This window comes from Pseudopipra pipra, chromosome 12 (genome assembly GCF_036250125.1).
Source record: "Pseudopipra pipra isolate bDixPip1 chromosome 12, bDixPip1.hap1, whole genome shotgun sequence".
Classification (NCBI taxonomy): domain Eukaryota; kingdom Metazoa; phylum Chordata; class Aves; order Passeriformes; family Pipridae; genus Pseudopipra; species Pseudopipra pipra.
The window spans coordinates 4,414,185-4,439,618 of record NC_087560.1 but is presented as its reverse complement, the minus strand read 5'-3'; the positions used below and the strand labels follow the sequence as shown (position 1 = coordinate 4,439,618).

Sequence of the window (25,434 nt, the reverse complement as noted above, 5' to 3'; positions counted from 1 at the left end):
TCTCCCTGTCATCCAGGGATCCCAGGTTGTCCCCGTGGTGCTTGATCCTGTGCTCTCACCTCGCTTCCAACCCACTCCCAAGGGGCTCAGGATCACCTCCATGCACTGCTCCCGGCCCTCTTGCCCAGGGTTTTAGTGAGGGAGTTCAGAGCTTTGAATTTCTGTTGGCATCAGTGGAGCTGGGAATGCAAACAGCTTGGTGTCCATATACAGCACCCCAAAAATACGTCTGGGTGCTGGGTTCGTCACCGTTCCCGTCCCGGGCGAGCTCCCCACCTCCTCCCATGGCAGAGAGGGGGCTGCCAAAAATCACACTTCTTGTTTTAGCTCTGCTGAAACCCGCTGCCTTTCGGGCTCGTTTCTCCTCCTTTACGTCAAGCTGCCGCATATGCTGCCGGCGCCAGCGGGAAGTTTTCTGCCAAAGGCAGTGCTAAGGAAGAAAGGAGGCAGAGGAGGGTTTCGCTTTTGGCTGCCAAACTCCCCTTCTGCAGATCAGGGACCTGCAAAACCTCCTGCACAAATCCTGGGGGACACAGGTGCCTGTCGGTGCCACTCCTGTGTCCCCACCACCTCTGAGGCTTTGCAGACACATCGCTGCAAAACGGGGCTGGAGCTCAGGACCCAGCCACCCATCCCTGAATATTTTCCAGCAGAAGTGCTAAGAATAGCACACAGAAAGGCAGTTGGGCATGGATTGGGGTGAAGCCATGACACTCTAAAAGCCCTGCGCCAGGTCTGCCTTTGTGCCGAGGTGCTTTGATGGAGGATTTGAAAGAGAGAGGGAAGGTATTGTTCTCTCTTGCTTTTGTTGGCACCTTTTAAAAGCTTGAATTCCTGTTCTCTGCTTCCCTCCAGCCCAAGCCTGGCCTTTTTCCCCCTGCAATAAGCTCATTTTCCCCCCAAACCAGCTAAAAAGCAGGAGCACCATAAGCAGAAGGTGATGGGATGGTTACATACCTGTGAGGACCACCACTATTTCCATTCCTCATTTTCCATGGGTGCTGCTCACACCCCCTTTTGGATTTTCCAGTGGGAATTTGCTCAGCTTCTCACTCCGGAAGGTACCAGCCTGAAGCAGAAGCAGCAAACCCAGGGCTGGTTTGGGGCTGCTGCTGGTGGGACATGGAAAAAGGTGTGGGGACCCCCAGTCACGGGGAAGGGGGGGATAGGGGAGACCCTGGTCACCATCATAGCAGCATCCCTCAACTCCTGGTGAGAAACACAGCGCTTTCCTGCTCTTTTCCATTCTTTATTCCAACCATCCACTTTGGTTACAGTTCTGAAAGATTTTTTTTGGTAGCTGTTGTGGTGTTTTTTTCCATCTCCTCTAATCTGGACCCACCTCCGGCGATATTATAAAACTCTACAAGTACAGTAACGACCAGTTAACAATAAATAGGTATTTGTTAGTTCACGAAGTTAAAGTGCTTTGAGAAGGGATGTAAGAAGCTCTATCCTAGATTCCGGGGGGGGGGAAATACCTTGGAAATGTAGTGCAGTAGGAAGCTCTGGCCCGTTGTCTGTAGTCTGTGGTCACGAGAGGCACGTGGCACCTCCCCCTTGCCCAAAAGACTCCTCGGGCACTCCTGAGTGAGCAGGCACGAAGCAGGAGCTGTGCTGCTGCGACAGGTTATTGGAAGCATAAGACAGGATGCCCTCACCCTTACACAGCCCGAGGCTGGGGTGTTTCAGACTGGGAAAGGTTTGGACAAGGTGTGGGATCACCCTCTGCAGGGAGAGAATCCCGTTTTTTCACAGTTTAGTCTTGCTCGGAGACCTCAAAGCCCAAGAGAAGCAAACTCTGGGCCCCCCCCATGTCCCCTCACTGGGGGAAGGGAAGCAGAGCTGCTCTGGGCGGTGGGGACAGGCACAGCCCCCCGAGCCCGGCGGTGTCGCCCTGAGATCCGCAGCCTTTTTCCCTGAGGAAGCCCGGTCCCTCTCCCGGAGGAGCGGTGTGGGGAGCAGGGGTTGCCTGCTGCCCACGGATAAATGCCCTTAGCTGCCTGCAGAGGATTTGTGCGTTTCAAACGTCTTCCCAGGGCCTCCCAGTTTGGTTTGGGCTCTGCTTCCACCTTCCCTTCCAGTCCCCTTCCATCTGTCCTTCCCCACACCCCAAATCTAGTCATCTTCCAAGCCTTTTCCATGCAAACTCCTAACTTTGCACCTGCACTTGCAGGTTTCCAGTGCTAATTCCCGATCTCCCTCCCACATCAAAGCCAGCTGCAAACAAAAAATAATAAACCAAACCCCAAAACCCTTCCAGAGCCCAATTCTCCAGACCAGAAGGGGACTCACAAGCGGCGCTGGGAGCGTTCCAGCTGCTTGCCAACCCAAACATCAGCCACTAAAAACTTGGAGGCGTCAGTCCCCGTTCAGATCAACCAGTTCAGAAGGCCGAGGGCTGGCTCCTCCTCTTCATCACATGCACGTTCCTAAAGTGAGGAGTGGCCGTGCCCTGAGGATCAGTGCATGCACGTCGGCAGAAGTCCCCTAAACAGCATAACAGAGCTGCCAGGGAGAGGCTGTCACTGGTACAGCCAATGTCCCCCACGTGTCCCCAACCCCTGCTCCACCTGGCCCTGCAGTCACATCCTCCTCACTGAGGCTCTTCCACCAAGGCCAAAAACGGAAAAGGTGCTGCCCAGGACCCCTCTGGGGACAATCAAAGATTAATGTCCAAGGAGCGCCTAAGAAAACAAGGATCTCGCTTCAGGAGCGGACAGCAAGTGCAGGAAGAGCAGGACGGTGGGAACACCGTTGTGTTCAGTGGAAGAGCTCCACCAAAGCCACCATCAGGAGCAGCTGCAGCCACGAGCCAAAGGGCATGGTTGCCTGGCCCGTCTGGAACAGGAACCGGAGCTGGTTGACCAGGCGCTCCTTCACCAGTGCCTGCTTGAAGCCGTCCTCCTCCGAGATGCAGACGTAGTGGCCGTAGTGGCCGTGGCTGACATTCTGGATGAAGTGGAAGCAATCCTGCTGAGGGTGGGTGGTGTTGCAGGTCTTGATGAGGCTGTTGTTGTGGTACCAGTTGTATGTGGCGTAGTGGGACTCGATGGAGCAGTTGAGGTAATAGCGGGAGAAAGGGACAACTGCGATGTTCTGGTAGTCGTCTGCAGGAAGACATGGAGAAGGAGGGGGTTGAGGCAGGATTGTCCAGGAACCACAGATTCCCCCAAAAGCACCTAGGGAAGACCACCTGGGTGGATGAGGACGTGCCCATGGCAGGAGGGGTAGAACTGGATGACCTTTAAGGTCCCTTTCAACCCAAACCATTCCATGATTCTGTGTTACACAGCCATTTAACAACAATGGCCCACGTCCGGTGAAGTCCACAGGACTCTTCTGCCAGGAATCAAAGCTTAATCCCTCTCACCCAGCTCAGAAATACACTATCTCCCCTAACTCCAACCTGGTGTCTTGATTTCACTCCCAGTTCCCCAGCAATGAGTAGTAAAACCTCGCACAAACCATGCAAAGATTGGAGAATCAGCCACCTTGCCCCAACCACCGCTGGGGACATTGTCCTATGGCTCAAAAAAACCTTTCCATACCTTCCTTAATAGCTCCATTTTGGCAGTTTCCTTGCCACACATCCAAGTTCAGGTTTTGAAGCACCTCCCTAGCAGATGGAAATGGGAATAAGGGTTAACAGAACATTAGGGAAGAGGCATTTCTGGGATAGGAAAGGAATCACCCATATGAGATAGAAGGAAATTTATTACCTGGTATTGTTGGGGTAGGGAAAACACCTCCCCCTCCCACCCCCATTCCCAATTAGGAGTTTGCTGATGGCAAATGTGAGACCCAGAAGCAAAAAGATGGAGAAGGTGCTGCCCAGGATCCCTCTGGGGACAGCCAGAGGGTTGGGTTGGGGTTGGGTTGGGTGCTCAAAACGCCCTCAAGGGAGGGATGGATCCCTGAGGAGAGATCCCAAACTTTCTGGGACGGCACCAACATCGGCGCTTCCCTGCCTGGACACAATGGGCTCATCTCTCTCTGTGATGGGAAGATGGCCTCAAAACCACGCATGGCCATGGTCTGGGACAGGAATACCGAGGGTCCGGGTGTTTCTCCCACGGAAGCAGCGGGAGCGGGCACCACGTACCGGTTCAGGGACACGGACTGGCAGGAGCTGTTGGCCCAGCCGCAGTAGGGGTCCCTGGCCAGCAGGCAGCTGTGGCAGTTGTTGCGATACGCCCTGCACATGTCCATGGGGATCTCCAGGACTTTACTCGTGGAGCCAACATACAGCATGGCCTGCGGGAGGAAAGCAGAGGGGATGGATGATCATCCTGGCATCCTGTCCCAGTGCCACCTGCTGAGTGTCTTCAGAAGGATGGGGAGCTCCAGGAGCGAGTCCAGAGGAGGCCACGGAGCTGCTCTGAGGGCTGGAGCCCCTCTGCTCTGGAGCCAGGCTGGGAGAGCTGGGGGTGTTCACCCGGAGAAGAGAAGGCTCCAGGGAGACCTTAGAGACCTTTCCAGTGCCTAAAGGGGCTCCAAAAGAGCTGGAGAGGGACTTGGGACAAGGGATGCAGGGACAAGACAAGGGAATGGCTTCCCACTGACACAGGGCAGGGTTAGATGGGATACTGGGATGAAAATTCTTCCCTGTGAGGGTGCTGAGGCCCTGGCACAGGTTGCCCAGAGAAGCTGTGGCTGCCCCATCCCTGGAAGTGTTCAAGACCAGGTTGGACAGGGCTTGGAGCAACCTGGGATAGTGGAAGGTGTTCCTGACTATGGCAAGGGGTGGAACTGGATGAGCTTTAAGGTCTCTTCCAACTCAAACCATCCTGTGATTCCATGATTCTACTTCCAGACCCAGGGGCTGGCAGTAAACTGTCCGTTCCTGCCTTCCCTGCTGCCTGATTTTAAAGTTATGGCCCAACCCACTGTTTTCCTTCCCACAGAACGAGCAAAGACCCACCCTCTTGTGATCCAGGATCATGGACTGGATCGGGTCCTTGTTCGGAAAGACCTGGAGCTCCATGATATTCTGCACCCCATCTGGCAGCTCCACAACCTTGTGGATGGATCCTTTGTCTAGGAAGAAAGAGAGGAGAGCCCTGATGAGACATCCTGAGAGCGGAAGAGATGATGCCAAGAGATTCCAACAATCTGACTGGATTCCTGACACCAGCCACCCAGAGAGAACAGAAACTTTCCCAAAAGCAGCATCCTGAGGGAACAAGGCTCAAGAATCCTTGTTGTTCACCCTCTTGCATAGTTTCCCCTTCCCAAATAGTCTTCCCTTCATCCCACCATCAACCAGAGAGAGGTGGAAGATGTGATCCCAGCTCATGCAGGGATCAGGACTCCCCAGGTGTCTCTGTACCCATTCCAGAGAGGGTGAGCATTGCCATGCCAAGCCCTGCATGTCGGATCAAGCTTCCCAGTGGGACTCTGCAAGGCGTTAGCTGCATTTAAACTCAGGCTTTTGGAAAATAAGACCAATCAGAGCATGTGTGGGCCCTAATCCAACCCAGGCCACCTACTGAGAGTTTTTTAATCATAGATTAGGAATTTAAAAAGCTCCTCCACAAGTGCCAGTGAACAGATTCCAGCACGGAGCAGAGAAAGGGATGAGCACAGCTCAGGCAGGTAAAGCAGGCAGGACAGGGAAGCACTGGGAAATGATGGAGCGTGTCCCTTTGGAAAGGATTTCTACTTGTAAAGCCATACCTGGGGAGAGCTGTGCTACCCCTCTCTTGCCTTACAAACACTGGCCCTGAGACCTCCCACGGGTTGAAGCTCAACGGGGTAAATCCCACATGCTTGGGATTCTGCTTTGATTCCGGCTTTGCCTACGCAGCCAAATTGGAAGTATTTAGTAGTACTTGGGACTTGGCAGCTCTTTTCTGCTTGACAAACATATGCCAAGCTGGGAACACAGCCCCTTGTTCGCTCTGCAGTGAGGGTCTCATCTGCTTCCCCTGGGCTCCCTACCCTCGAGGGGAAAGCTGATTCCGGGGATCTCCACAGGGAACGGTTCCCAGTACCTGTTGCCAGATAAAGCACATTGTAGTGGTGTCCGTCAGCCGCAGAGACCTCGTGCACCCCGATCTTCTGGTAGCGGTGCTTGTTGTGGAATAAGGGGCTCTTGGTGGGGGACAGGGGCTCCACCCGGTCCTCCACCTCGGGGTGGCTGTCGGCGATCTTGAAGGTCTCACTGGGGGTGTGCTGTCCCGAGGGAACACACTGCAGCAAGAGGGCACAAAAGCCACTGTCAGAGCCAGACAGGTGCCTGAGGATGAGGGTGGAGGGCAGGGGAGCTCAGCAGGGGAACAGCATGGACACCTCAGCCTGCAGGAGATGCCCAGCTGCGGTGCACAGCCCTGTCCTGGGGGCAAACACAGGCCCTGGGGGTGCTGCAATTGTGCTAGTGCCAGGTGCATGTAAGAGCCTGTCTCCCCATGCTTTCTGTGAAGGCATTGGACCTTCTCTGGCCTCCTTTTGTTTCCAGCAACAAGGCTCAGCTCCTTCCCGCAGTGCCTACAACCACCCTCTCTGCCCAGCTCTCACCTGGCTGCTCCGTGTCCCCTCCCCTGCTCCAGGTACCCTGAGGACTGCAGTGGCACTGCAGGGACTAGCTCTCCTGGCCTTGGGACCCCTCTCCACTTCACGTGGGGCAGCTCACTCACCTGCCCAGGTTTGATCTCCGGGTTGGGACCGTTATAGCCCTTGAGTTTAGATGTCCGGAACACGTCGTCAATGTCCCCAAAGGAATAGACACAGACAGCAGAGCTTCCCCTGAGGGCAGCGAGACAAAGAGGGGGTCAGGGAGACACTGGTCACCACCCCTACAGCTGGAACACAGCTGTGTTCATCACCACATCCACTCTGTTTCCCAGAGACACTAAAGGGCTGGAAGGAAGGATCTGGCCCGTGGGACAGGGCATCCCCCTCCCTGTTTTGCAGAGACCCTCACCAGGTGTTTGTGAAGAGCCCGTAGACTTTGGAGAGCCGCCAGTTGCTCGCAGGGACAAAGAAGACATCCTGCAGCCAGTTGAAGTTGCCCTTCGTGACGGGGTCAACACAAATCAAGCTGGCCTTCAGGAAGGTGGTCCACTTGGAAGCAGAGAGGGAACTGGTTCCTCCTTTATCTTCCTGGGGGAGAGGGAAAGCAGGGAGTCAAGGTTTGGCAGAGAACACCACAAAGTCCCCAACTTGGGAGGGATAAGCCCCCCAACATCTCGGATGGATAACTGGGGGATGCTCCAGAGGTATGTCTGATGCTGGTTACAGCAACAATCGTGTTCCTCTAACATCCCAGCAAGACAGGGCAGGTATTTCTCTTCCCTACAAACAAGATGGGAGCCAGAGGAGGGGAGGGCCAAAGGAGGTGGCTGTACCCCCCACAGACTCTGTGGCAGACGAGACATTTGAGGCAGAAGGGCCAAATCAAGCGTGGATAACCCCAGGTGAGCCACCATGTCCATTTGTCACCCCTGGAGCACTCCTGCCTCCCCCCCACACATGGTTCCCGTGGTACCTTACACAGCTGGGCCACGCGGGAGATGTTTCTGGGGGCCTCGGGACTCTTATCTGGGTTGTCTTCACGGAAGAAGTAATAAATCTTGTCCTGGTGAGGCTCTTCGTGCCTTAACACGGTGGCTTTGACAAACTGAGGGTCTGAAAAGGGAAGTGAGCCATCAGAAAACCGTGGCTTGAGCACACAGACTTCATCTGAAAAGCCACTGATGGGGATGAAGCAGCATGTTCTGCAGCCAACCAGCCACCCGCAGCCGAGGGAGGGAATGAAACACATCTGTGCTCCAGGGAAAGGACAGGTCCGAGACCATCCGCTGTGCCTGACCTGTGCATTGCACCAACTGTGCTTCACCTGACACCTTCCCAGTGGCTCCCCTTCCTCTCCCTCCTGCCCAACATCCCAGACTCATTCCCTTGAGGGCCAAATCCACAGAACCTGGTGAAGCCTTGGCTGCTTAGCAGCAAAGGAAACCCGTCTCCCTTCTTACTCAGGGAGGTGTTATCAGGGAGAAAGGATCCCTCAGTGCTGTTTGTGTTTGGAAAACCCAGTGATGCTGTTCCTATTAATACACCTCTACTATGACGGGCATCCCCGGCAGCATCAGGTCCCTCTGGGCATCGTTAGCTGCTGTTCCCATGGCAGGGAGCTCTGTGTCAGCACGGGATCAGCCTGGCTGCTCTGGGGCTCTCAGGTTTGGTTTAGCTTCCCCCTCCATGCACAAGTTCTGTTTTATTCTGTTGTTGTCTTGATTTAATTTTTCGTTTTGACAGAGGTTCAATAATCTCCCGTTTCCCGGTGTCAATGGGGAGACAACATAACAAACTCATGGAAATGGAGGAGGGTCCTTTCCCTCTACCCCCACACTGTCCTCTGCACAATCCAATGTGATTCTGCCTCAGGGTCTCACCCTGGGCTGGGGTTTTGGAAAGAGTCACTGCCCGGAGTGGAACTTGTTCTTCCCTTTTCCACCACCGCAGGGCAGCTGATGGGCACTTTTACACAACCCTATTTCCTCCTATCTGAGAAGGGACTTGCCACCCTCATTTCCCCATTACTCTGAGGAACAGGAACTCACTTATCAGGTGTTTTGTGACAGAAGCAAAGAGGTGAAATTCCCTCAGCTGGCACTGAGGGGACCAGATCAGCCCTCCCTGCAACTTCAGGGGTGACTGAAGACCCCAAAGAACAAGCCCTGGAGCTCCACTCCGGCTGGGCAGAGAGGATGTCCCCCTCCAAGCTGTGGTCTGGTGGGCTTCCACACCTCGGGAATCTCCCCCACACTCACTCTGCATCACTGTGTCACTCGTGTAGAGCTCTCCACCCCCTCTCACTCGACGGAAGCGAGGGATCTTGCCATTCTGCTGGCTCTTCTTGATGGTGGAGTAGATGTCATCACCTGCGGGATAGGAAGGCTCATTTGCAGTAGGATGTTTCCAGAGGGGACAAGAAGGATTTATAAGAAGAGAAGAAAAGAATGAAACAAGAACTTTTGGGCACATGAACTCACAGAGACGGTGGACACAGGTCAAGAAACTCAGTCCTTGCTGCTTAGGACTGACCAGGTCTGGCAGGACTCCTTAGAGAGTGGCAGGGACAGATTCTTGGGAAGGATCCCCTTTTCAGGTCCAGAGCAGCGGGATTATTGCAGGATCTTCCTTCTAAGGACCACTCCAACCCAGACCATTCTATGCTCCTACGATTCCCCACTGTTCTCATTGCATTTGACCCTCCCACACAGACACTCGATCCCATGCCCTGGATGGAAAAAACAACCTTGTGCCATGCTCTGTCCTAAAAGGATGTGCATTTCCATGAGGCAAAAGCAGGAAGCCCTAAGGCCAATGAGAGCAGGGGACAAAGGCCTTGGAGCAGCCTCAGGGGCCCCTTTTTGTCACAGAGAGCCTTTTGTGCACAGCATGACTGAAAAATAGGAAAATATGAAAACACCAGGCTTACCATCGACGACGACGAGGGTGTTGGAGTCAGGGGTGAAAGGAGCAATTCCTCTCCCATCCCATGATGGGCTCTCCTTCCTCTGTGTCTGGAGAAGGATGGAAATGGACCTAAGTGGGATCAGGTGCCTACATCCACCCCTGGGGCAGGAGGAAAGTGGTTTTCCTTGCCTGGCACAGCTCAAATGAGGGAAGGACTCATACCAGGTTCCAGCAGGTGGGGGCGCAGGCACCGGTCCCACACACCATCATCCCATCTCCGTACTTCTCCACTAGCGTGAGGTAATTCTTATTGTCCTCCTGCAAGAGAAGGGAGAGGAGCATGAGCAGCTGTGAACAGCAGAGCAAACCCCCCAGAACTAACAAACACACTGCTAGATGGCTTCCCAGCTTTTTCATGGATCTTACAGCTAGAGGAGGAGGAGGTCTTCACTCAGAGAGAGCACATGAGGAGCACACACAGCTCCTTCCCCACTAGTCCTTCAACCCAAGTCCTTCAACCCTCACCCATCCAGCTGTTCCGCCACAGGTGGGACCTACCGAACTCCCAGACATCATGCACAGTCCCTCATTTTTCACTGGGAAGTCTTCCTAGGATAAAAGAGAGAGAAAAATGCTATTAATTCCTTCCCTCTAAAGGCCAACCCACATGGGCTCAGCCCCGTGCACTACAAGAAGGTCATTAAACACTGCACTGTATCCCTTTTCCCTACCCTTGGCATTTGAAAACACCCGGGAAGGCTGGGTTGGGTCCCTCAGGCCCTTGAGGTGATGAGGAGAAGTGGGGATGCAGGGCTAAAGTAGCAGGAATGACTGAACTGCTCTCCAGAGGATCTGGGAAGAGGATTTGCCACTGTGGGGAAAAGGTGTTCAATAGTTTCTGGTGTGGACATGAACCACAGTGCTCTGGGAACATGAAAGGGAGTATTTGGGTGGCTGAGAAAGACAAGAAGGGATCAGCAGAAAGCCAATGGGGGTTTTCCTGCTCTATTAACTCAGTGCCCAGCTCAGAGCTTCCTGCTTTTGAGAAAAGGCAGCCTGGACTCTGACAATGGAAAAGAATGGGAACGTAGCTTCTCCCCAGTGACGCCAGTCTAAGCATCACTTCTCATACTAAAGAAACAGTTCTTTACCGGAAAAATCCTTCCTGTGGGGCAGTGAAGACCTCAGAAGGATCACATCCAGGGAAGAACCCACTAATGGCTAGCACAGGAGACTTTCCCGTTGCTCCAGCTATTCCTTACACTGATATTGTGGCTTCCTGGTTGGATCAGGCAGGCTGGGCAGAGACCAGGCTCTTACAGGTCTGACTTTATAGAGTACCTGGAATTTGGGCTGTGAGACAGATGCTGGACACTTCTTACAGGGCTCTGGGGCCCAATGTGTTAGCAGAACATCCTTACCGTGTAGTTCTCAGAGGTTGCAAAGTCGTAGTAGTAAAGCTTCCCCTCTCCCCCGATGTAGATGGATGAGCTGTTTTCCTCATGGTAGAAGACTGGGTACTTCTCACTCCTGGGAAATACATATTCCTTTGCACCTAGGAACAGCACACTCATCAGGGAAACCACTGCAGAGAGCACACATGGCCAGCTTGGCTGATCCACTCCCTTCCCGTGCCCTTGGAGCAATGAAAAAAACATGGACACAGGGCTGGGAGCCCTCTGGGATGGCTGGCCCAGAGCCAGGCGGGCAGGGAAAGGCAACTCCCAGGCTCAGAGTGGAGCTATTGTCCCTTGGGCCCCAGGGGACAGGAGAGCTCCACAGAGGAGTGACCCCACCTGGCCCCTGCAGGACTTGTGATGGAGGAATAGGAAGGGGAATTGCTGCAGGAGCTGTGGTAAGAGAGTGGGAGCTCAAAGAGACTCAGACCTGGCTCTGCAGCAGCCAGATAAGCACTGCCTTCCACTGTCTGAGAGCCTCCTGCCTCCCAGCTTTGGGATGAAGGGCTCCATCCCCTCTCTGACCACCCTCTGACAACCACTCCAGGCATCTGCCTGATAGATTTGGCTCCTGCAACCTCCTGCACTTTATCACCCCTCTCCCTGCCCTGTCAGCATCCTACTTCCCAGGGCCAGGAGGGTCAGACAGGGTTTGGAACTCCCAGGCCAGAGCCCAGGTGTGACAGGGGAAGATGCACCTAAACGCCACAACTGATGGGCTTCACAAGAAGTGGCTGCAAGACCTTGGACATCACAACTGGTTGCTGAAGATCGGCGGCTTTCCGGGCCCAGCTGGAAGAAGAACTGCCTGTCCTCTCCTCTTTCCTTCCTCTTTCACGTTCTGGCTTTTCTGGCTCCTCTTTCCTACAAGCATCCTCCCTTCCCCTCTGTCCAGCCCAGGTGCAGGAGGTTGATCCTGCACTGCAGGTGTGATTCTCCTCCCCTGGGGCTCCTGCTGTCCCTCCCTGGGATGCCCTGCTCCTGCAGCCTTCTCTGGGGAGGTGCAGACACATCTGGGCCCCTTTTAGCGGGTGTGCCAGGGCCCAGACTGCCACAGTGGGCAGCAATGACATGAGAGGGATTGCTCCTCCAAAGGGGAAAAGGCTCCAAGGATCAGGACAAACCTCTGCTTAGAACTCCATTTTCATCATTCCCTCCTCTCCCTTTTCCAAAGAAGGGGCCCCTCTCCTGGCAAGTGCTGCCACTCCCACACAGACAAAGGCTGGGGCTGCCTTGGGAGCAGCCTGCACAGACAGGCAATTAATCAGTGGCACGTGTCCCTCTATTTATAGGGGTTGTCACTTGGCAGGACAGGGAAAGGCCAATCTTTGCCCAGTCCAACACTCCCCTTTGCCCAGAGCAAGCAGCGCAGGGGGCCCGCGGCCAAGGCTCCGCAGAGCCAAAAAGGGAAAAAGACTTAATAGAGGTCACTGGGGCTGCTGAATTCCTGCTTGACTTGTGGGCTTATTCTCCACTTTGCTCCCTGGTTGCACCTTCTCCAGGTCCCTAATCCCTGCAGGGTTAAACAAGCAATGTTTTCCCATCAGGTCTTGGGTAACCTGCCAAAAACCCACAGGTCCTGTTTTGCAAGGGCATTTCAACCATGAAGAGAGGGCGGAGATCCATCTTGGACAGAAACTAATGCAACACCTCTGTGTGCCCTTCCCCTGCTCCATGGGATGGAGCCCACTGGGACCCTCAGCCAGGTAGGCCCAGCTGGATGACGGTCCCTGCTTGCCCCGTGTCCCCTCCTCAGCCTTCCCGTGCCTCTCCTCCACCCAAGGACTCAGAAAAACTCCTGAGCATGTGCTGTGCCTTGTGGAGAAGCTGGCATGGAGTCTTTCAGAGTGATTCTGCAACTCATCTGCCCTCCAAGTGGGAAGCCAGCCAGGCCTGCTATCAGCCAATATACTCAGTCCAAGCTTGCCTAGGAGAGGACTAATCCGCTTTACACCTCCTCCCTTCCCAGAAGTCCTCAAAAACCCCACTCTTGGCCCAACCTGTGGAGGCCAGGCACACAGGAACTCCTAAAGCCCTTTTACCCCATCACCAACACGCTGCAAGCGGGTCTGGCCCAACTGCAGCAAACTTTACTCTTGTTTTCAAACCTCCAGCCCATAAATTTGCTGCTCATCCAGACAAACATACATCTGCAGCCATTCCCTGCTCCTCCTCCTCCTCACACTTTTTACAGACTTCAGCCCTGTGCTCCTACTACCTTTGGGTTCCTTTGGAGGCTTTTTCCAACACTGCCTCAGCTCAGCAAGCTGTGCCAACCTGCAAGGACACACTCCTCTCCGAAGAGCTGAAAACAAACAAGCCCTAAACAATAATTTGGTCGGCGCCAACGTGTTATTTATCCTGCAGCTCCCCAGGGACTGCTCTGAATCACTAAGCTGAGAGTAAACAGCTCTGCTAGCCAGGGCCCACAAGTGTGGTTGTGGTTCCAGCACTGATTTAACTGGATTTGGAAGGAAGCCTTTAAGGGGGCTTCCAGGAGCGGATGCTGGGATCCCTCTGCCTCTGTGGCAGACCTGCACAGCTCAGATTATAGAAGCTGTTCAATCCCCTTTGCCTTTGCTTCTCCTCTGGCAGCATGGGGGGAGAAATCCTACACCCTCCGTGTCATTACATGGGGGTATAAATGGCTTCCAGAGCTAGGAATGATGAGGCAAAGGGTATCTAATGGCCCACACTATCATAGAATCACGGAATCATAGAATGGTTTGGGTTGGAAGGAACCTTAAAGATCATATAGCTCCAAACCCCTGCCACGTGCAGGGACACCTTCCTCTCGACCAGGGTGCTCAGAACTCCATCCACTCTGGCCTTGAACACCTCCAGGGATGGGGCAATGTCCTGCTATGTCCCCAATGGGACATGCTTGTTCTCGCAATGCCAAAGATGCTTTTGACACTGCAAAAGAAAGGCTCTTCCCCTTGGAAGGGGGAAGGCATGACCCTGCCATCACCCTCCCTCCAAAATCCAAGTCTGGAGCTCCAGAAGACACAGGGCTCATTTCCAGAGCCTTGCTAACTCTGCCAAGTCCCTTTGCCTGAGTGCTTGTGCCTGGCATTTACTGCCAACCCCATGGATAGCACACAGATCAATGGCAGCATTGTCCATTGAAATGCTAACCCCAGTCCAGCGGGATGAATGGGAGAAAGAGTGGCTTTGTGTTGGGGAGAGCACCACACCAGAGGCAAGGAGAAGAATAATATTAAATGAGGGAGAAAGAGGGAGCCCGGTGCATCTCAGAAGGATGCCTGCAGGGTGAGGTAAGAGGGGAGGAAGGAAGTGAAGAGGGAGATGCTCTAGATGAGCTGAGGGCAGAGAGGCCCACCCTAAACACAGGACAATGCAGATGACAGACGGAGCAATCCTGCTTCCAATCTGACAGAGAGACATGGACACAGCTTTAATGACACAGCAAATGGCTCTCTGGCTCCCTTTGGGTCCAGAAGCCCCTTCAGAAGGCACCAAGGGCCTGGTCCTCCCCAGCACCACAGCAAGGTTGGGCTCCCAGAGCATCCCAGAGCCTTGTGCTGCCACCTCCAGAACAGATGCCCAGCTAGAGAGGCAGTGTTGGCACGCAGCCTCATCGCAGGCAAACTCAACAAGACAGCTCCCATCCCGGCTGGAGGGCTGACTCAGCTATGGCTGTCCTTTTCCCCTTCACACTCCACCATTCCTGGTCTGGCAGCTGGCTCCGGCATCCCAGACACTCAGCTTAGTCACTGGCTTACAGTGCTCCCGGCACTGATAGTGGGTGAGCCACTGTGGGCCTGCAGGTGCTGGGGGAGGAAAAATGAAAGGGAAAGGAGGATGAGATAAGCACTTGCTGGTTTTGGGGAGTGGTGCTGATGCAGGCAAGAGGCAGATCCTTTACTTGCTGCCCATAAACCCCTTACTGAATGGGGTCCACCTTGGGATATGAGGGAAAGCATACTCTGGGAAAGCAGAGTACGGGGTTTACCTGCTCCCTGGAACTACCTGCCGCCCACCGCAGCCCCTGTGCTGCCCTCACCCAAGCTGCCCGTGTTCCCCCAAACCCTCCCGCTGCTGCCACAGGACAGGCACGCAGGGCTGGGCCACCACCAAATGGCAAATCGGGATTTGCGCTGGTGCGGCGCCGCCGCAGCGAACGCAGCCAAGTCTTCGCCACGTTCCCGACGCCCAGGCAGCACACCCGGCAGCCCCGGGGACTCTCGCTGTAACACGTTGTAACGCCGTCAGTCACCGATGGCACCGCCACCTGCTCCGCCGCCGCGGGTCTGACAGCGGGCACGCTCCCGCTCGCGTCCCTTCCCTCTCCAACCGTTTCCCAGGTTTTACTTATTCCTTCCTTTTTGAATAGCTGCGACAGATTCCGACCTTGATGACAGCATGACTCTGCGGCAATCCGGCTGGGATCGGCTCTGGCAGCAGAAGGAAAAGCTGCCTTTTCCGTGCTGACTCAAGGACTGGCAGTGTGGGGGTGTCCCTGGATCTCATTCCTATGCCGGTGCCCTCAGCTCCCAGCAATGCAGGGCTGGCTGTGAGTCAGGGCTGTGTGCTCGGGGCTGCTCCACATCATTCCGTCTTTGGGAAGACAGGAGCCGTCTCGATGCAATGACATCAACCCCTCCTTCACTCCCACTTCCCCAGCGCAGGCAGGATGCATGACAAGCATCCCGGCACAGGCAGATCAATCATTTTCCTGAGAATGTGATTCAGGTCCACTGCCTTAGTCACCCACTTTGGAGCCAGGACTCTCCATCCCAGCTCCAACATCACTCAGCAATGGCATTTCGGTTACAGTATTCCCTCAGGCAAGACCAGGAGGACAATCCCTGGATTTCCTACCTGCTTGGCCAGATACCAGCCCTACCATCTCCTCTAGGGAGAACGTGGAAAGTCACAGCACTCATCCCAGAGGGATGGAGTCACCCCATGGGGCTGCCATCCCTGGGAGCAGGACTGGACTGCACCACACCACTCCCATCCAAGAGCCACGTGCCATCTGCCTCCCCAGCTCCACTACGGATGCCAACAAGCACTTTTTTTTTTTTAAGATGATCTATAAATTCCCAAATTTAGACATTTCGGAAAGAGGAAATATATCTCCAGAGAGCTGCTGTGCTAGGTTTTTCTTCCATCATGACTTTGCCTGAAGGGAACAACGTGACACAAGAAAACCACAGTCAGGACAGGGACATGCTCCCCAGAGCCCTGCTCACCCATGAGTTTCCCTTTCCCATGGGATGGATGCCTTGAGCAGCCTGATGGGCTTCTGGGACCCAGCAGAGCCTGCAGCTACAGGGTTTTTTATAGGAACAATTTGACTCTAAATGAGACAACCCAACAGGCACATTTTGGGGTGGTTGGCTCTGACCTGTCACAGAATAATTGAAGGGTTGTGAGCTGCAAGGTCTCCAACACGCCTTGTGAAAAGTGATACGTTTTTGTGGAGGGGTTTCTGAGAAGGGGGTGAAAAGGAAAGAAATGTGGGAAACCACTTCCTCCTCATTCATTGCACATGAAAAAACCTGCTTGGTTGATCCCTCCTCTCCCCATCTTCTGCCACCAGCATGCTGCTGAGGGATTGAGCTGCACCCCTGGCATTGGAGTCCTTACTCCCTAAGGATCCCTGGAGCTGGGTCCTTATAGCCACTTCTCCGTGCTGGAGCAGGAGGGGTATGGAAAGGCTAAAGGATCACCCTGTGGGGAACATCTCTCACCATACAGGGCAGCCTCACACTGTTTCAGTTCAGCCTGTGCTCCAACAGAGTCATCTCTCAAAGGAAGTAAAATAAAGAGAGCAGAACCAATACCACCTGATTCCCTACAGATTTCTATCCCATATTCCTAAGAGCTTCCTTCAGGACCAAATATTGTACTTGTCCCCCTTTCACTCCCTCCCTCTTCCCTTCCTGTTCAGCTTGGAGCAGACTGGGAGCATGGTGACCATGAGCTGGTGCCCAGTGGCTGGCACAGCTCAGGAAGGGTTGGTGCCTGCCCTCCCCTCTCAGTCTCCCCTGCCTTCTTTTAAGGATGGTTGTAGGGACCCCCAAAACTCCTCTGTGCCTCAGCTGGGGAGCAGCAGCGGAAACCAGGCAGCCTGGTGCTAAAAATGTTTCTTGCTTAACTGAGACCAGACACATCCACGTGTTTCCTGCCCCTTCGAGCCCTCCGTGCCCTCCAAGGGACTGCACAGCTCCCTGCCACAGGAAGCCTCCCAGCTTCTGTCCATCCCACCACGAGAGCCAGAGGGCAGGATCTGGAGAGCGGATCAAGAAGTTCTGTTGTGGGCATAAGTCCCCACCTACGTATTCAAAAACCAACACAGCCCCTCCTCTCCCACCGGGGCAGGAAAGGGCACCAGCCAGGTATGGCAGCAACACTGTGGTCACAGCAGCTGCCTTTCCTTTAGCCAGGCGTTCCCGCAGGTGCATCCTAAGAGCGTGCCCAGAGAGGACAGAGCACATCAAATGGTTTTCCAGAGTGCTTTCTCATCAGCCCGGGGCAGGCAAAAGCCCTGACCGTAATTTTACCACGCCCTCCATCCTGTAGGAAGGATGTAGCTCCCAAAAGCAGCAGAGCTGAGAGCAAGGGATTGGGCTGTGTGCTGCTTTCCTTCTATTTTCCACCTGTGACCAGATGGAAACTCCATCTCTTCATGCAGTGAACCAGTGAGCCCAGTACTGGGCAGCACAGGCATCCCACAGGGGAGTGGAGAGGGATCAGGGGAACACAGCCCTGAACCTTTGGCTAAGGGTTCCATGAGCTTACAGAAAACCCAGAAAAAAGAGGCTCCGTGAAAGCACGGAGAAGAAATGTGGCTGTTACTCAAACCCAGCCTGACCTGCCTTACACATTTCAAGATCGCAGGAAGGCAGAGCAATGGGTTCAATCTGGTATTTCTCATCCTGTCTTGCCCCTGAGAGTTTGTTGATGAGCAACATTTAATCATTCGCCAAGAAACCTCATGTTATCCTTTCTCACACCCCTCCCTAACTGCTTCTGAGCACCCCTCCAAAGGGAAGGGCAAGGCGACAGATAAACCACCAACATCAACAGCCTCTCTACAGCAGGACTTTTCCATCCTTGGCCAACCTACATTCCCAGCAGCCTCCCATCTTGCCTCTTCTCTGGTTTCTTCCCTCCCAACTCCTGCAGGCCCTGCCATCATGGGGTGTTTTTTGCTGCTGCCCTCAAGAGATCCCTGCCATCAACAGCAGAATGCTCCGGAGCAGAGGAAACAATTCAGCCTGCATTATCAGGGATATATCCTACAAAAGCTCTCAGCCTATGTGCAATCCAAATGCCTGGAAGGGCCACGCTTGCGGAGCACACTCTAACTAGACAAATATGCTTTTTTAGAGTTACACTCCAGAAGGCAAATATTCTGGCACATTAACAATTCCTGCTCTATTTCTGGGAGTGCCTTGGCAGCAGGCAGCAGTATTCAGTGTTGGGGTGAGCCGGGGCAGGAAGAAAGAGGAGGGGGGGGAAACCTTTTGGTTTGGTAATGCAGCTGCTGGGCATGGGCAGGATTGCTCAAAAGCTCTTCTGAGAGCAGCGCCGCTGATATTCCCTCTGCCAGAGGCCTCCAAGCCAGAGCCTGCAGGTCCCAAACACCCACTCAGCAAGCAACAAAAGAGACCCCTAACCTGCAGCCGGGGAGGAATATGCCCTGGATTCAAAGCCTCTGCCTTCATCAGGGCTCTGGGAACACGGGCAGCACTGCAGGGCTCTGCTCACCCCGGGAAGGCTCAAACCAGAGTGCTCCACACTCCAGGAAAGATGGATTTCTCCTTATTAAACACAAAATGACTACATGACAGGCACGGCAGCATATTCCATGCATACTAACACACCACCACAATCTCCTGCATGCTCACCCCCCCAAAATTATGCAGCACTGAAGCCTGTGCTGCTGCAAGATGAGTCCAGAGCCTTTGATGCCGCAGATGCAGCCTGTCATCCAGCAGGTACGTTATTCCCAACCAGCCCCGGAGCTGAGCTGCTTGCTGCACCCTATGGATTGCAGGTGCTAAATTTAGAGCCAGGTTTTGTTACTTTCCCAAAGCTGTTCTCTGTAATGACAGTCCCGAGCTGTGCCTGTTCCTGGCGGAAGCTGGGGAACAGCGGCCTGTGATTATGGAATTTTATTATACGGTCAGTGGAACAATGGCAGAACAACCACTGGATGTTGTGTCAACACAACAAAGGATGGTTTTAGCAGGATCTGAGAGTCTCTCCCACTAGGAAGATCCAGGGATTGATTTACCATAAAAAGCCTTTCAGGATGAAAATTGCCCCGAGCAGCTCTATCAGCATCCACCAGCAAAACAACCTCACTTAATTGCCTTCCATCTCCCACTCTCCTGCAGCTGGGAAACCCTTCCCAAGCATGTGTCAACTCCTCCCAGCCCAGAAGAGGCCAGCCAGAGGTGGGCAGAGGGCAAGGGGATCTGTGACATTCCCCATGGAGGCTTAAAGGTGGGAAGAATGGTTTGGAATGGGCTGCCCAGGGAGGTGGTGGATTCACCCTCCCTGAAGGTTTTTAAGATGAGATTGGATGTGGCATCAGTGCCATGGTCTGGTAACCACGGCGGGGTTGGACTTGATGATCTCGGAGATCTTTCCCAACCCAGCTGATTCTATGATTCTAAGATCAGTGGCTCTGGAGTTACAGTTCCCTGTAGAAAACAGATGAGATATGTGCAGCCAAGGAAGGGACTTCTTCCCTGGACTGAGGAGGGCCCTGCCATGCTCTTTCCAGCTTCTACCTGCTGCTGGAGGCTTCTCACTCATGTAATGAGTATGAGGTGGATCTCAGTCCCACAGTCACTTGGGTTTGTGCCAGGACATGCCATGAAGCCCTTTCCAGCACCCCCTTTCTGCTCGCTTGACTCCCCACCAGCAGAACACACGATATCCATTCTTCTCACATCCATCCTTGGCTGCAGCACAATATTACTCAGACTTGGAAAGCTTCACAGTTAGGCATTTGAAACCAGACACTGGGATCTGACTTCCCAAAACATCAAGATATGAGCAAACCCATGATGAGGGTTGCTGTCAGTAGCCCAAGGGCAAGTGCCTGGCTGGCACTGGCTATGCATTCCTCAAGGAAAATCCTAGAACTCCCTAAACTTGCAGTGCCCTCTCCCTCCCACGACACACATATCCTCAATAAAGCAGAATGTTTATCACAAGTGGATAATTAGACTTGGATCAGAAGGGCACCGAGCCAGTCAATGGGCCTCAAACTGGGGAGTGGACAAGTTACAGACCCAGAGCTGTCATTAAGGGCAAGATTTATTACACAAGCCCTGTTGCTCCAGACTTAAACTGCTCTGGATTTATTAGAGCTGGTAGGAGACGCTTCCACATCCAGGTCCTGTGACAACTCTTACAGCATTCCCTGTCACACACAGCACCGGGTGGAGCTGGGATTGACAGGAAAAGAGTGCCCAACAGGAGGAACAAGTCCTATTCTTGGAGCAACCAGGAATAGCCACATGCCATCAGACGTAGCTGGCTGCAAAACAGACAATTTCTCCCTCCTAACTCACCTTCCAGGCCTTTTTCTGGATACAAGTTTCTCTTAAAAGCACCTTGTACTCAATACTTAAGATTTAGTTTGTAGTCAAATTTAGATTTAGTTTGTACTCAAATATTCAGGCTTAAACTTAGTTTGTCTTTTTAAGGCACCAAGCCTGAGTACCTCAACTACAGAACACCTCCACAGGCCAATTTTCAGCAATCCTGGCCTCAGATCAGCCCTCAGGCTGGCACAGAGCTGGGCAGGAATTGACATCTGGCTCCCTTTTCCAGCCACAACTTCCATTAGTCCTCCCATTCCCGTTGTTCCTGTGTCATGCTCTTGCAACAGGAGGTGGTTGTGATTCAGTCAGTTTGTTTGGTTTGTTTTTCTTCTTTTTCAATCCGCACAGAGCAAAATATATTTTTCAACCAACATTTTCTGCTCCCAGCATCACTCACCCTGTGAAAACAAGCCATCTGCAGAAAATAGCATTGCTGGGAAAGCAAGAAGCTCTCTCCTGGAAATGGTGAGAGCTTCATGTGAAACTGTCCTACAAAGATGTTTCACACTCGTGGGACCACAAGGAAATGGTGATGCTGTCACTGAGGAGGAAAAGCTGGTGCTAGCAGCAAAAAACTTCTGGTTTGCCACATCAGTATGAGTTCTGCCCTATCTCATAGAATCCCAAAATGGTTTGGTTTGGAAGGACCTTAAATATCATCTCATTCTACCTGCCCTGCCACGAGCAGGGTCACCTTCCACTAGAGCAGGCTGCTCCAAGCCCCATCCAACCTGGCCCGGAACACTTGCAGGGATAGAGCAGCCACAGCTTCTCTGGGTGACCTGTGCCAGTGTCTCACCATCCTCACAGGGAAGAATCTTTTCCCTAATATCCAATCTAAACCTACACTCCAGCAGTGGGAAGGTATTGCCCCCTGTCCCGTCACTCCAGGCCCTTGTCCAAAGTCACCACCTGAACACATCACCACCACACCGGTGGGCAGGGAGAGCTCCTACAGCACTCAGAGTCCTGCTGACAGTTTTCTCAAGGCAAGGAGGCAGCCAAGCTTAGCAAAGCCCAGCAGTTATTACAGGCAGCACAGGCAAATTCCCGGAACTGCCACTCCAATGGCCTGCTGTGTCCCAGGGCAGGCTGGAACCAGTCCACATGGTTGAGGCAGCCAAGGGTCAAGTGTATAACCTTTCTTTCTTTTCCCAAAGGGACCTGCTTGTCTCCTCAGAACCTCCCTTCAGCTTGCAGTCTCACCTGTTAATAAGATGGGAAAAATTTAACAGCCAGACCCCATCCTACCCCAAGGTGTCAATGAAGCCACCAGAGAGGGACTGAGTTTGTCTTGGATCTACGCACATGCAGGGAAACAGGGACAGTCCTCAGCATGGCAGCAGCTAAAAATGACTCTGTGCTGCAAAGGCCCCAGGCTACAGCAGCCTGAGCCAGCCCTCAGGCTCCTTGCCATCCTCAGTGTTTTCCCGATGCTCGGTGACTTTCCGGTCATGAGACAGCCAGCCTGGGATGTCACCCTCTCCCTCCACAGAGAGAGGCTGTATCCATCACCCGGCCGGCTCTGTCCAGCCCCGCGACACAGCGGGTCCCGTCGCTGCAGATGGATCAGCAGAGCAGACGCGCTATCCGTGCTGACAAGCAAAAGCTCCGTGTGGGATGGGAAGGCACCTTTCGCAAAGCAAAGCCCAGCTGGTCAGCATTTAGCTGGAAAAATCCACGGAGGCAGGGGGAGGATGGAAATAAGAGGGATGATAAGAACACAGCGTGCAAGGTTGGAGCACTTGTTTCTGCACCAGCCCAGGCAGCTGAGGCTGAACTCACTCCCACACTGCCAGTCCAGCAGATAAGGAACTCGGCATTTAGAATCTTCCTCCATTAGGACACAGGGAATGGCAACAGCCAGAAGATACCATGGCCCATCTGTGTGCTGGGCCAGCTGCAAAGGGGAACAGGGGCAAAAGCCTTGCCAGTAAAAAGGTTCTTAAGCACTTGAGCTGTGACCAGTGGTCTGCAGCTGACCTTTGCTCCAGGCATCTTCCCCCTAAGAGGAAGGAATCCTGCAGAGTCAGATGTGCTGTGCAATAACTGCTTGCCCAGATGGACCCAGAGGTGGCCACCTGCACTGGCTGCTGGGAGGGCTCCAGGGGTCCCTCAGCCTGCTTTTCGTGGAATCAGGCTGATCTTTGGGGAAAGCGTGCCCCTTCCTCACCTCCCACCACGCTGTGCTGTAGCATCAGGGATACAAAATAAGGGCAGAACTGGGGCTGAAGCCTCATAATGGCTTTGTAAACCATGGAAAGACAAAGCTGCAGAACATCGTGCTCCAGCCACCCACCGCCCTGGCCTGATGCCACCAGTCCAAGTCCCCAGGACTGTGGAATTATTTAAATACAGGAGCTCCAAGCATAAAGACAGGCTGACTCTGCTTCTTTGTCTCCAGGTCTGAGCTCAAGATTGTGCCACCTAAGCCTAGTTACATTTTTTTCCCAGATTACAAGTCCCCTCATCTACTTCTTGCTGGGAACCTGGACAATGCGGAACTGGGGGGCAAAACAGCAGAGTGGTTCAGAGGTACCTGCAGTGCAGGCAGGGCTCTCCCTGGGCCTGGCAGGTAAGGGTATGGTGCTGGTGAAGGAAGCAAGGCTGAGAGATGGAAAGACATCAGCAGCTTTGTCCAGTACCAATTTCCTCCTCTCCCCCTGCACAGCAGCCAGGGAGGAATCCCACACATGTGCTCTTCCCTCCAGGAGAGAGCCTGGTTCTGGCCAGCCCCAGAAATCACCCCCTTCACCTGCAGGGCTGTAGTGTGAGGAGGTGCCTTTGCTGAGGCTGCTGTACCTGATGCCTGTGCTGGGCTGTGGCGTGTAAGAAATTTAATTAGGTGAAGAGCTGCCAGCTCCTGCAGAGCCCAGGGCTGAGGCCAGCGCTGCACCACTGCAAATGCTGCACAACCATGCAAAGGTCCTGGAATGCTGTGCTTCATCCAGCTCTCACCTCCAGGAATAGAGTGGTCAAGCTGAAAAATCAAGCCCTGCAACACCATCACACCCACAGTGAGGGACGAGCCTCTGTACGTGGCTGCAAACAGCAGCAGCACACTGTGCTGAGCTGCAGGTTTTCCTGAACATGCTGAGTTTTCACTGTGCCTCGAGCATTGGGGAAGTTCAAGAAGGCTCCTCCTGTCACCCACAGCATCCCCCTTTGCCCCTGTCCCATTTCTTCACCCTCCTCCAGATCCTCCTCCTCTTCTCCACCCTCCTCCTCCTCACCCACAGACCTACTTCTGAAGGGTAGAGGTTACACCAAGGAAAATGCAATCTGTTAACTAGGACGCAGGACTGAACGTGCCACCCTCCGATATCGCCCCAGTTGAAATCCCTCTTGGCCTGTGGCCCTGCTAAGCTCTCCAAAAAAATTAGAGAAACAGATAAGCACAGAAGAGAGATAAGCTGAGCTGATCCCCTTGCAGGGAAGTGCCGTAACAGTAGCTGGTTTCAGTGCTTCCCAGTGACAGACTATGTTCAGAGCCACCCTGACACAGGTGCAGGGGACAAATGACCACACTGTGTGCAGACAGGTGGGAATCAGCCACTTGATCCCTCTCTTCCCCCTCAGCACAGTTTCACTCCAGGACAGGCATTTCCAGCCCCGCCAAACCCTGATAATTTAACTTTAACCCTTCTGTCCTAAGCGGGGCAGGGGAAAATGTCTAAGGGGCAACGCGTGACCCCATCCTCTGTTTGGTCTCCGGCTCCGTGCCTTCTGCCCCCTACCACTTCCACCCCTTTTCCCCAGCCACTTCATTTGCCAGCAGCCACCACAAATGACGCCATACTCAGAGCAACCTTTCCCTGCCCTCTGTGCCGGTGTCTCTCCCCTTTGTGCACCGAGGTGACAGGCAGAGGCCACCCCTGAGCCGCGCACACACCCCTCTCCCAGCCCTTCATCCCAGCGCTTTCATCCCGAGGAAGGGCATAGTAAATACCAGCAGAAGAATAACAGATGGCGCAGAACAAACCCGGGGAAATTGGTGTTCTCTGAAGTTGCCGGGGAATGGGGAGCACAGAGGAACTGTTGTACCGCAGAGCAGCGCCAGAGCCGCAGCCCGGCTAAACCCGCCGGCCCAGCCAAACCCCGGGGACAAGACGGGGTCTTTGTTCAAGCCTCCCTGGAGGGGATTCATCAAAAAAGCTCGGAAAACACATGATAAAACCAGCTTCCACACACCAAGCTCAGGCTGTACTCTGAGCTTGCTGCTTGAAAACATTTCTTTGTTCGGTTTCTGCTAAGATCAGATCTGACTGAAGTCCTTACGTGCCATTTATACATTTTCCCACAGACCAGGGACGTTTTGCAAATATTTACTCACAAAACTCATTTGCAGCAAACAGGGTAAGTAAATCAGTCCATTAACTATGCAAATACACGTCTGGATTTCCAGAGAACTGCAAGTTGGGGGAAATGGTTACTGTGTCTGTTTCAGAGCTTTTTGACAGCCCTTATTATACCCAGCTCGTAGGAAAACGCTTTTAAGAATATAAAAAGGAAAGAATAGTCTAAAAAAATGCAATTAAAAGCAACCAAGCAAGTCAGAAACCCCTGCCTGAGACCACAGGCATTTTAAGTGATTTTACAGGAAGCCAAAAGTCTCCCTGAGGAAACAAAAGAAATAAAAATAGACCAACTCCGCTCAAAAGACAAGACCCAGGTATGAAACACACGGTGCAGGGAGTAGCTGAGAGCTGCAGGGACTGCTGCTGCATCCCAAGGTTGCAGCTGAGTGCAGCCCGGCACTTACCTTGCGGCGCTGTGATGATCCTGGGGTTCACCTTGGAGCGCCCCGCTGCCCACATGCCCAGCTGCCCGGCCCACAGGGCCACCAAGAGGGCAACAGGCGAGCTCCTGCCCATTTCTACTTACTCGGGAGCAGGGATCGTGAGCCTGTGAGCCTGACAGCTGCATCGCCTGTCTTATACAAAAGCCTGGTAGCATCC

At 53.6% G+C, this 25,434-nt stretch overlaps 1 protein-coding gene across 1 annotated transcript; it reads right to left on the bottom strand.

Moving 5' to 3' along the window:
* Positions 1–1,228: 1,228 nt before the first annotated feature.
* SEMA7A (semaphorin 7A (JohnMiltonHagen blood group)) lies at positions 1,229–25,434 on the bottom strand. The gene is made up of 14 exons (XM_064668530.1): positions 25,239–25,434; positions 10,845–10,978; positions 9,982–10,032; positions 9,646–9,741; positions 9,446–9,530; positions 8,775–8,885; positions 7,490–7,629; positions 6,926–7,104; positions 6,639–6,747; positions 5,997–6,195; positions 4,925–5,040; positions 4,106–4,257; positions 3,552–3,619; positions 1,229–3,110 (listed from the first exon to the last, which is right to left on the bottom strand). The coding sequence occupies exons 1-14, from the start codon at positions 25,348–25,350 to the stop codon at positions 2,764–2,766; spliced, it is 1,899 nt and encodes a 632-aa protein (XP_064524600.1). The 5' UTR covers positions 25,351–25,434; the 3' UTR covers positions 1,229–2,763.

What these genes read in the sequence shown, in the direction of transcription:
- SEMA7A (XM_064668530.1), bottom strand. Translation starts at nt 25,350, where the DNA reads ATGGGCAGGAGCTCGCCTGTTGCCCTCTTGGTGGCCCTGTGGGCCGGG. An exon ending in CCCCCACCTGCTGGAACCTG is followed by an intron (nt 9,531 to 9,645) that starts GTATGAGTCCTT and finishes ATCCTTCTCCAG; the next exon opens with ACACAGAGGAAGGAGAGCCC. An exon ending in CAGTCCGTGTCCCTGAACCG is followed by an intron (nt 3,620 to 4,105) that starts GTACGTGGTGCC and finishes TCCATCTGCTAG; the next exon opens with GGAGGTGCTTCAAAACCTGA.